Source organism: Petaurus breviceps, unplaced genomic scaffold (genome assembly GCF_028583685.1).
Source record: "Petaurus breviceps papuanus isolate PSGF00001 unplaced genomic scaffold, PetGlider_PUasm1.0 89231, whole genome shotgun sequence".
In the NCBI taxonomy this organism is placed as follows: domain Eukaryota; kingdom Metazoa; phylum Chordata; class Mammalia; order Diprotodontia; family Petauridae; genus Petaurus; species Petaurus breviceps.
This window is the reverse complement of record NW_027187027.1, coordinates 368-11,238: the sequence shown is the minus strand read 5'-3', so window position 1 is coordinate 11,238 and position 10,871 is coordinate 368. Positions and strand designations below refer to the sequence as shown.

Sequence of the window (10,871 nt, the reverse complement as noted above, 5' to 3'; positions counted from 1 at the left end):
TAGAAAGACCAGCAGCCAGTTCTCACAGCGAGTTGGCCCTCTCACCTAGCAACAAGCTTTTACTAGGCTCCTGCTGCCCTCAGGCACAGCCTCCAAATCTGGAGCGGGATTCCCTCATCTCATGCCCCCATTTGACAGAACATAAACTGAGCTCCACCAAGCCCGATTGTTCCCTGATGGCACAATGACTGAGGGACAGAAGAGGGTAGGGGTCAGCCTCACCCAGGAAGTTGAGCTTGGCTGACAAGGTCAGGGCAAAGCCGTCAGGCACAAACGTGTAATCACCCTCGTCCTCAGGACGGACATCATTGATGACCAGCTTGTGGATCCTGGAGGGGGAAACATGGGACCATGGCAGCCCAGCAATCAGGGCTGGAAGAGAACTGTCCCATCCCATGTCACAGACACAAAACCTGAGGGCAGGGAAGTGTCCTTCCACTGTCCCTCTGGCTTAGACACCCCACCAGGGAAGGCCACTATCCCCCCCAGACTGGGGACAGTCAGGCCACAGAAGATGCCTCACTGTTTACATGGAATTCTCTGGACCACAGGGTTCCTCCTCATTTACATGAAGCCCACAGGTAGGTGGGAGAGCAAGGACCCACCCATTGGCAGCACAGCCACATTCCAGGGGTTTAGGCAAATGATTAGTTTGAATATAACATGGTGATATTTCTAACAGGTGAGAGATTCTTATGCCCAGGCCCAGAGACCTCCTCCCTGTGCCTCTCACCCCACACCTCATGTCAAGGCCCCCTGCAATCCCTGGGACCACAGGCTGCAAAGTGGAAAGGGGCCAAAGAAATCACAGAGGTCTGCTGGAAATGTGTAGGGAGCCAGATGGGGAGTCCCCTGCCCTGGCTTCAAAGGCTGGCCATTGCATTTTGTCAATAGTTCTTTTTCTATTTTTATGTGTGCTGACTCTCCCAACAGAGGGCAGGGCCTAGGTTACACTCAGAGCTGAGAACAGAGCCCAGCTGTGCCCAGGGAAGGCACCAATAAATGCTGGCTGACTGGCTAAATTCTCTGAGCCTCAGTTTCCCCATCTGTAAAGTGAGTGCATTTGGCACACAGTGTGTGTGCTTACACAGGTCCAAATGGTTTCCCCATAAGCTCTCCGAGGGCAGACATTTTTCAATCCTGTTTTTCCATCCTAGAACCTAGCTTAGAGCCTGGCAAACAGTAGGCATTACATAAATGCTTTTTGACTGATTGATAGAGAAATGGGATCAGAAAGGCTTGAGTTCAAATTCTCCCTCAGTCGCTTCCTTGATGTGTGACCTGGGCAGGTCACTCCCCTGCTCTCAGACTCAGTTTCCCCATCTGTAAAATAGGGATCCCAAAGGAGAGAATCCAAATAAAGCACTTTGTTGGCCTTCTGGTGTTTGTGTACTGCCTTCCTAACATCGCGATCCCCAAGAGCCCAGTTAGGAGCCAGGGATTTCACTGGTACAGCTAATTACCCAAGGCAAGGCAGGTCCAGCCTACTCTGGAGCCACCCAGAGCACTGGAGGCTGGCCATCTGCCTAGGGAGGCAACACTTCCACCCAGCTCTCAAGGTCACCTCTCTGGATTCCATTTACACAGGAGGAAACTGAGGCCCCAGCAGCCATTGAGCACAATCACCCTCCACGAAGGGGGAGCCTAGCCCCCTTTCTATTGGGGCATCTCTAACGGTTAGGAAGCTCTCTGTGACATCAGGCCTCAATTGTCTACTCACTGCACCGGGTGCTGCCTCTGGAGTCAAACGGAGCAAGCCTGATCCCTTTTCCCCAGGACAGCCTTTTCATGCTAGAACCTGGCCTTCATGGCCCCCAGTCCTCCCTTTTCCAGGCTGACCAACTTTCTCCTTGGCCCTGGGCCAGGGCGATGAGCCCCACCAGCTGCAGAAGCAGATGTGCGGACAGACCCTTCAACCCCCCGTGGACAGAGCTTGGCTGAACTGAGCGGCCCCCAAAACCTGCCCGGTCCTCGCTGCAGTGCTCAGTCTCCCCTGACCGCCATCAGCCACCGCCTTGGGTGCTCCTCCGAAGGATGGAGGGGGTGGAAGTCGGGGGAGAACCCAGAGGAACCAGACCAGAAGCAGCGGCTGGCCAGGCAGAGGATGCCGAGAGAGCCGGCAGTGTCTGAAGGACGCCCCGGCCCCCGCCCCCGCCTCCCCCCCCAGGGCCCCCCAGCTCCCCCGCCCCCCCCTCGCCCCCCGCCCCCCCCCCCCCGCCTCGCCCCCCGCCCCCCGCCCCTCCCCCCAGGGCTCATCGCCTCCCCCCAGCCCCTCCCCCCAGCGCTCACCGGCCCTTGTGGGTGATGCTGATCCTCTTGCTGGGCCGCACTTCCACGCCATTCTTGTACCACTTTCCAGTCACTTTCTCGTCAGACACCTCACACGTGAACACGGCCTGCTCCGAGGCCTTCACTGTCAGGTCCGCGATGTCCTGGAGGACCTCCAGCTGCTTCTCTGGAGGGAGGGGGTGTGTGCTCGGTTGTCAGCTGCTCCTTGAGCCCTGGATGGCCCCAGTGCTGAGCACACCATCTGCACACTCTCGATGCTTAATAAATGCTGACTGAATTGAGTTAAATGCTACTAAGCCACACACTCCTTGGGAGCAGAGATCTGACATGGCAAGTCTGTTTCCCTCATAAGTGAGCACAGGGTCCTGTACACAGTCGGCGCTTCATAAAAGTACGGCATGAAAGAGAATCCCTCTACTAGCCTAAGGGCAGGAACTTGGCATTATGTCAAACGTGTGTCTCCCTCAGCTGGGCACAGGGCACCGTACCCAGTTGGCACTTCATAAACGAGGGTTGAGCTGAACTCAGTTGATTAGAAGACTAAGAGGTCTTCCGAATTCCGCCCCCAGAAGCCCTTTGAGGCCCCGGATCTTCCTTCTTCCCCTCTGGCTTTGCTGTCCCGGAGGGGGTGATTGGGAGGGAGGGAGCCCCTTACACTCTGGTCCCACTGGGCCGGGCTTCGGGAGCCAATCCCTCCCTGCCGGGGCCCCCTCACCCTCCACGATGAGATCCGCCTCGCACTGACCGCCGTTGGTCATGACCATGTAGCGGCCCCTGTCCTCCAGGGTGACCTCGCTGAAAATCAGCAGGTGTTTCTTGCCGTCCTTCTTGAAGCGGTAGTGAGCCTTGTACGAATCCTCCTTGGTCATCTCCACGCCATCCTTCATCCTGGGAGGGAGCAGAGGAAAGGGGAGGGCTCAGATCCAGGAACACGGAGGGCTGGGGGCCACATGGAAACGGGGGGAGGGGGGCCGGGGCTCCTGGTGAGAGTGTTGGGATCACATGGGAATGGGGGGGGACTGGGGCTCCTGGTGAGGGTTCGGGGCCACATGGGAATAAGGGGGGGCTGAGGCTCTGGTGAAGGGGCCGGGGTCACGCAGGAGGTTGGAAATAAGACAGGGTGGTGAGGGGAGTCCCAGGCTAGGCCTTGTGCATGGCTTGGGTTCCTGGGGTGCACACAGTTCGGAGGGAGCCAAGGAACAAGACTGGGGACCAGGAAGGAGACCCGCCATCACTTGCCACATGAGCTGGGCTCCCTCCTCGGACACCTCCACCACCATCTCCACACGGTCACCCACAAACACCTGCTGATCCTCCAGGGGCGTGACAATGAGGACAGGGGGCTCTGAGGGGCACATAAGGGATGGTCAGTTGGGGAGGGTCCCCCGACCCCTCGGTACCCCCTTACCTGTCCAAGCCCTCACCTTTGACGAAGAGCTCCGTTAAACACTTCTCGTCCTTGACGGCCACCTCGTAGGCAGCGTCATCTGCCAGGGTGCACTTGTTAATGGTGAGAATCCTTTTCTTCCCCACGTTCTCGAACACGTACCTGGCCCAGCAGAAGGGATGCTGAGGGTCCACCAGAGTACGGACCCCCGCCCCCCTGGGCCCCTCCCCACCAAGCCCCGCCCTCTTGGCCCCTCCCCATCTCAGCTCTGCCTTGGGGTTACTGCGGTCCCTGACATTCACTGTCTACTTCCCAGGGTCCCTTTGGGCTCCGATGTTGGGTGCTCTTACTGTTGAGGCCCCACCCGACTGTAAGTTCTTTCTGAGGTTTATGTCTAGCTCAAGTCTTCAGGGTTCTCTGCTATTACCCCTCTATCAACTCTGACCTTCCATGTTCTAAGCTCTCTCCCAGCCCCACCCTCCCCTGTTCTCCAGGCCTTCCCAGATTTGACGCCGCCACACTACCCTCTATACCCACTTGCTGCTGGGCTTGATCTCCTGCCCGTTCTTGTACCACTTGAGGGGCAGATCAGGGTCACTGATCTCTACCACCAGCTTAATCTTGTTGCCCTTGTCCACCTGGTAAGCAGGGTCCAGCTTCTTTGTGAATGCTGTTGGGACAGGAAGAAACTCAGGGTGGGGGGAGACCAGGGACCAGCCCCCCTGCATTGTGCCTCCCCGGCTGCCCCCTCCCCCCCGCGGGTCCCCCCCCCCCCCCGGGCCCCCCCCCCCCCCGCGCCCCCCCCCCCCCCCCGGGCCGCCCCCCCCCCCCCGCGGGCCCCCTCCCCCCCGCGGGTCTCCTCCCCCCGCGGGCCGCCCCCTCCCCCCGCGGGCCGCCCCCAGGCTCTGACCTGCGCTCTTCTTGACCTCCACCTTGGCCTTCTTCAGGCGCTTGAGCATGCCCCGCAGGTCGGTGATGCCATATTGGAAGGCTATCCTCTCGTACTCGCTCTTCTTGGCACCCTTGAGCAGCTCCCAGATCTCGGGGGGCAGGCCCAGGTCATCATCATCCTTCTTCTTCTTCTTCTTCTCTTCCACCACCTCCCTGGAGCAGTCAGAGGCACAACCAGAGGCTGGGAGGCAGCCCAGGGAGGGGGAGGGGAGGTTCTGAGGGGGGGAGGGGGGAGAGTCTGGAGAGGGGGAGGGGAGGACTTGGGTGGGGGCAGATGACCTTCCAAGAGCTACGGAGGGGCTGGAGCCTGGGGGAAGGGGCTGGGGCCAGGCAGAGCCTGGGAGGGACATCCAAGGCTGCCTCAGGCCAGCCTGGCTCCATCTCTGGAATCAGACAGGACACCCGGCAGAAGCAGTGGGGGTCCCTAAGGGCCCAGGACAGGGCTGAGGGGCCTGCATGGGGCCTGACCTTTTCTTTAAAAGGCCGCTGAAGTCCAGCTCCCCGGCATCCTCAGGCTTCCCTTCACCTCTGCAGGGAGAGGTGACTATTAGGGTACCATATGGTGCTTTAAGGTTTACAAAGCACTGTACAAATCATTAACTCATTTTATTCTCAACAGCCCTGGGAGGTTGGGAGTTACTGTTATTATATCTATTTTACAGACAAGGACACTGAGGCGAAGTGACTTGTCCAGGGCCACACAGCGAAATCCCAGGCCTGCCCTGAGCTCTGGGCTCAGGCCTCCGGGTCCAGGGCTCTGCACATCCCGCACCCCCAGATGCCCCAGCTCCAGGACTCCCCCTTCTCATTGGGCTCCTCCTGTCCGCCAGGCCCCAGCCCCCCACCCCAGTCATAGCCACTCCTGGGGCAGAGTGAGGGCGGGTGTGGGGGCCAGTGGCATCTGCCACCATTGGCCTCCTGGGGGGAGAGCAGAGTTTAGGGGTCACTCACGAGCGCTTGAAACTCTCCAGGATGTTACCGCTGTCCTGGCTGGGGACTGAGGAGAGGGGGTAGGGACAGAAGTGAGCGGGGGTCCCTCAGGGATGCTCTCCTCCCACGGTGCCCCAACATGGCAAGGATAAGGCATGGTCTCACACCTTCCACATCAATACTGAAGCTACAGCTGTCACAGGCATCCTTGGCCTTGACCTCGCAGCGGTAGTCTCCCCGGTCACCCACGACCACCTTCCCAATGTGCAGCTCGACCATGTACACCTGGGGAGACCAGGAGAGTCTCAGACATGGGAGAGGGTCCAGAACTCTGACTTTGTTGGTCCTGGGAACTCCCGAGTGAGGGAACTCCCTCCACCAAAGGAGAATAGCACCTTCTCTGCAACAGAGCTGTCTGGAGTACTGATGGGCAAGGTGACTGTCCCAGGGTCATGCAGCCAAGTGTGTCTCAAAGGTGGCTCCAGGTCCCCCCCTACCCACTGATGCTGCTGCCCCAGCCCCACATTCCCACTGATACCCCAGCCCTCCATCCCCCCACTGCTGCTGCCCTAGCCCCACCCCCCCCACCATTGCTGCCCCAGGCCCAGGCTGCTGGCCTCATACTGTCCTGTGGGCCTCACATTTTTCTGCTCATCATGGTTCTCTTTGAAGCTGAATCGGGCCCCGCTCTTGCTGCCCAGTTCTAACCATTTTCCTTTGAACCATTTGATGACCGGCTTTCCAGGGAGCTCCTTCCCGTTCACCTTGGCCGTGATCACCACATCCTTCCCTGGGGTCCAGGGGATAGGCAGTCAACCAGGGAATCCCCAACGTCTAAGGCCTTCATCCCCCAGCAGGCCCCTGGAACCCCGGGGATCCAGGGCTCCTCCCAGCTTGGAGGTCCTGGCACCTGGCCCCCCCCAGACCCCTCAAGACAAACCTCAGACACCCAGCTATATAAAGCTGCCCTGAGCACATGTCGGCTGGCAGCTCTCACCCTCCCCCCGGGGGCCTCAGGGAGCCAGCCACTGTGCCTGCCTGGGGCACCCAGGTAGGTATCCAGCCCCTCAGCCTCCCTCTGAGCCCCAAGTATGGAGGTCCCTTGATGGCCCCTTCCCCAGGCCCTGCCTTCTGCCCAGCTTCCCCCCTCCTTACCTGCCTCTACAGACACAGTCTCTGGCTTCTTCAGGAAGATCCCAGTGGGCTCCTCGGCAGTGGGCGACTGGTCCTCAGGGGGCGGCTCTGCTCAGAAGGTTAGGAGGCTTGGGTTATAAATGGGCAATTTGGTCTGTGAGGCCGGGGCTCAGCCAGGGAGCATAGGGGAGAAAGCATAGGTTACTTTCTCTGAGGTAATTCCTGAGACCTGAGAACTGAGGGGGAGCTTCAGGACCATACCTCCCCCCACAGTCAGTCAGGAAATGTTAAGTCCCTCCTCTGTGCCTGGTAGTGTGCTAAGGGTTGGAGATGTCAAAAGAGTCAAAAGATGTTCCCTGCCCTCAAGGAGTTTATAATCTACTGGGGGGGGGGGCAGACAATTTACAAACCAATATATACAAAGCTAGTTATAGCCAGAATAAATAGGAAATGATTGGAAGGCACTGGAATTGAGAGGGGTTGGGAAGGCTTCCTGTAGATAGGAACCGAATCTGAAACGTACTTGCTACATCTCTAGGTTCTGCTTCTTCTGTAGAATAAAGGGGGTGGGGGTAGACAAGTCCCTGACCCTCGATGAGCCTTAGTTTCCCCACCTGTTTTTACCTGAGGCTGGATGTTGGGGTTGGTAGGAAAGATAGAGAGCATCCAGAGCAATTCCTCTCCGATTCTACACCGGGGGAAACTGAGGCCCAGAGGGCACTGGGGTCCTGTTTCTTGTCACAAAGCCAGTCTGCAGCAGAGGCAGGACTTCCCCCCAGTTCTCTGAGCCCACCCCCCAGTTTCCAACATTTATTAGGCACTTGTGAATTCCTTAGTCAGCCAGCACTGTCCCGGTGCCTGCACATAGAAGGCTCTTAATAAATGCTTATGGATTGATACAAAAGTAACCCAGGGAAGACCACAGGCTTCCTTCCCGGCTGCTACAGAGGGTTACAATATGGATACAAGTGGCCCCGCCCAGCCTCCAGCAGCTCCCTGGGCTCTGCTGGGGGAGGGGGCGGGGGCGGGGGCCGGGGAGGGCCTGGGGGATGAGGACCCACACATACTGAAGACCCTCCAGTGACGGGGAGCTCACCACCTCCCATGGCAGTCCATCTCTCTCTTGGTTATCTCTAATCGTTAGGAAGTAGCTCCTGACTTCAAGATTGAATTGGCCTGTTGGCCCCTTCCCCCACCCAGGACTGGATCATGGAGCCCTTTGCTAATAATTAGGACGGAACTCATTGCATAATTCAGTACCAAATCAGTGGCAGACAGCTAGAGATGATGGAGGGGGAGGGGGACAAGAAGGGAAGGAGGGTGGGGGAGGGGAACTGGAAAGAGTAGGGGGAGGGGACTGGGGAAAGGGGACTGGGAGGGAGAAGAAGATGGGGGATGGGCACCAGGTGAAGGAGGCTGGGGGAGGGGACTGGGAGGAAAGCAAGGGGGCTTAGGAGGCTTCCTAGAGCAGAGGGTGGGAAGGCAGGACTGCAGCGGGTGGCCAGTGAGCCTCTCTTGGACAGACCCTAAGGGCTCACGGGCCACCCCAAGGCCTCTCCTATTCTATCAGGAGTTAGAGGGAGGGGGCCCCATTAGGGGGGTGGGACCCCTGGGATCAAAGCGGGCAACCATCGGCCTTTCAATGCCAGGGCTGGTTTTTCACCTCCCTAACCAGTCACCCCCCTCTACATTCACCTGTTCTGGGTCTCCTCAGAATTGATGCAGGGAAGGGGGTGGCCAGAGCTCAGAGATCTGAGGGCTGGGGACAAGAGTGACTATGGAATCAGAGTGTCCTCAGCCATCATGTGGCCCAACCCCGCCCCAGACAGGTGTTCAGAGCCACGGCCAGCATTGGAGGCAGGCTTAGACTCTAAGCTTTGTCCCTCTATAGGTTAGATGGAGTCTGGAACAATCTGGTCCCCAAAGGTGGGGGTGGCTCAGGAGCCATAAAAAATAGGGAATGGGGTCCCCCAAAGTTTGGGGGCTCAGGGATGAGAAGGGGATCCAGGCCCCCAAAAGTCAGAGGGAAACTGGGGAAAGGAGAGTGAGGACTGGGGGAATGGACACTCAACCATGCAGCCGACTTAGGGATCAGTAGGGTAGAGAGGCAAGACAATTTCCAGGAAATGTCCTTGGGGTTCCAGGTTAGGGGGGAGCCAGGGCGGCCTTACCACTGGGTGGGGGGGAAGAGGCAGCCTCCTCAGCAGGTCCAGGCTTTGGGGGGACATCCTTAGCTTTGGCAGCTGGCTTCTTGACAGCTGTGAGAGGATGGAGGCGAAGGGTCACAAAGAGCCATGGAAGCCAGGAGTGCTGACTGTCTGGCCCTCTACCACCAAGGACCCTGGGGTGCTGAGCACAGCCCCTGCCCTTCAGATGCCCCCAGCACCCAATCCTGAAGAGCTCAGTCCATTCCTCCCCCCCCCCTCCCAGAAACCTTGTTTCCCCACACCCCCCCCCCCATTGAATCTTACCATTCTACAGGGCCAGAGGGCAGGGCAGGACCAAGGAGGATCCCCCCAAATAAAGCCTCTGCTCCTTCCTCACCCCCGCCCAAGCCCAGGCCAACTGGTCTTGACCTTTTCCAGATGGGCTGGCCTAGGGTATAATTAGCTTGATCCGGGGTCAGGTAACTGGACACCCGTGTGCTGAGCTCAGCACCCAGCACCCAGCACTCAGGACCCACTCAGCACCCAGTGCCAGCACCCTGCTCAGACCCCCTTCTCCTGCTGAGTGCAAGGGGGCTCCCTCTCCCTGAAGTGAGGGCCCTTCCCCCTGCAAATGAAGGGGCCCCCTCTCTCCATGTGGGGGCCCTTTCCCCTAACACTAGGGGGCTCCCTCTCCCTGAAGTGAGGGCCCTTCCCCTTGCAAATGAGGGGGCTCCCTCTCCCTAACATGGGGGCCCTTCCCCCTACACATGAGGGGACTCCTCCTTGATGTGTGGGCTCTTCTCCCTACATACAAGGGGCTTCCTCCTACCAGGGACAAGGTCTTTTTTTCCTACATTTCTTACACAAGGGGGCTCCCTCTCCCACACCGGTAAGAGGCTCTGTTCCCTGCAGTCCTCGTACAAGGGGCTCCTTCCCCACTGTGCCAAAGGATCCCTCCCCTCCCCTAGCCCAAGGGTGTCTTTCCCTCAAATCCTTCCCTGTCCACTCAGCCTCCAAGCTCCCCTAATCCCACACTTCCTTTCTCTGTCCTTGGTCATCTTCCTCTCCCATGCCCCCCAACCTTGGGATTCCTGGCCCTGGGAGGGAGCACACCCCTTCCAGTCTCCCTTTCAGGAAGAGGTTAGGGATGAGGGGTTGGGGGGTCCCACCTGGTTTAGGTGCCGGCATCTTAGCCTATGGCCAGTCGGGAACCCTCCTGAGACAACAGGACCTGGGATGGATGGCAGGGTGGGGTTTTAAGGAGGCCAGAGGCTCCCCAGAGACACCTGACTCAGCTCCCACTCCCCCCCCCTTCAAATTCCCCTGGCGTTCTCTAAAGGGCGAGAAATAACAGATGGGGGGAGGGGGGAGGGGAAGGATAGAATGCCTGGCTCACCGGGAGGCTCTGAGGCAAGGAGAGGGGAAGGGTGTCAGTGGGAGGCCTCAGGCAGGGTGGAGGATGGGGGCACCTGGCTCCCTACAGTTTGGGAGCTGTGGAAGCAGGTTACCTTGGTATGGGGGGAAGGGCTGGGATATCAGGACAAATGGGTCCTTGAGGGAGACAGGAGTTAAGGTATTCGGCCTCTGGCATTCTTTGGGGACAGGGTAGGGCTGGGGGCCCAGCCACCCAGATTTCTGCAAGTTAGGCATCTCCAGAGAAATTGGACCCCGTGGGGAAACCAGAGCCAAGTTCCCAGGGTTAGAGGGGAGGGTCAAGTTTCTTGGAGCAGGCACCAAGTCCCAGGTTAGTGTTGCGGGCTGGCTTGAGTCAGGGGGACCAGCACCTTGGGGACCTCTCTTTACCTAGTGGAGACCTGCTTTCTCCAGCTGGGGTGAGGACTTCCTTAGGCTTTCCCACTTGGGGCCCCACCGAAGGGAAATTTTATCCCAGCCCAGCTGCTGTGGCCAGGCCACCTGGCCTAGGCTGCCCCACCCCAAGGTCCCCTGTCCAGAGCCAAGTACCCTTCAGAGAAAGCTTCCATAGTCCTCGCCCCCAGCTCCCCAAGGAAGGAGGGAGCCCAGGAGGAAGTGGA

The 10,871-nt window shown here is 58.9% G+C and overlaps 1 protein-coding gene across 1 annotated transcript in view; it reads right to left on the bottom strand.

Moving 5' to 3' along the window:
* Nucleotides 1-10,026, bottom strand: part of MYBPC2 (myosin binding protein C2) — a 19,177-nt gene extending 9,151 nt beyond the window's left edge. Inside the window, exons 1-14 of the mRNA XM_069107228.1 lie at nt 10,008-10,026; nt 8,863-8,949; nt 6,713-6,799; nt 6,199-6,347; nt 5,725-5,842; nt 5,579-5,624; nt 5,096-5,155; nt 4,587-4,780; nt 4,214-4,346; nt 3,714-3,838; nt 3,529-3,634; nt 3,005-3,177; nt 2,290-2,455; nt 223-329 (exon numbers count right to left, since the gene is read on the bottom strand). Coding sequence (XP_068963329.1) covers nt 223-329; nt 2,290-2,455; nt 3,005-3,177; nt 3,529-3,634; nt 3,714-3,838; nt 4,214-4,346; nt 4,587-4,780; nt 5,096-5,155; nt 5,579-5,624; nt 5,725-5,842; nt 6,199-6,347; nt 6,713-6,799; nt 8,863-8,949; nt 10,008-10,026 — 1,570 coding nt within the window. The remainder of the gene's footprint in view (nt 1-222; nt 330-2,289; nt 2,456-3,004; nt 3,178-3,528; nt 3,635-3,713; nt 3,839-4,213; nt 4,347-4,586; nt 4,781-5,095; nt 5,156-5,578; nt 5,625-5,724; nt 5,843-6,198; nt 6,348-6,712; nt 6,800-8,862; nt 8,950-10,007) is intronic.
* Between the last annotated feature and the right edge of the window lie 845 nt (nt 10,027-10,871).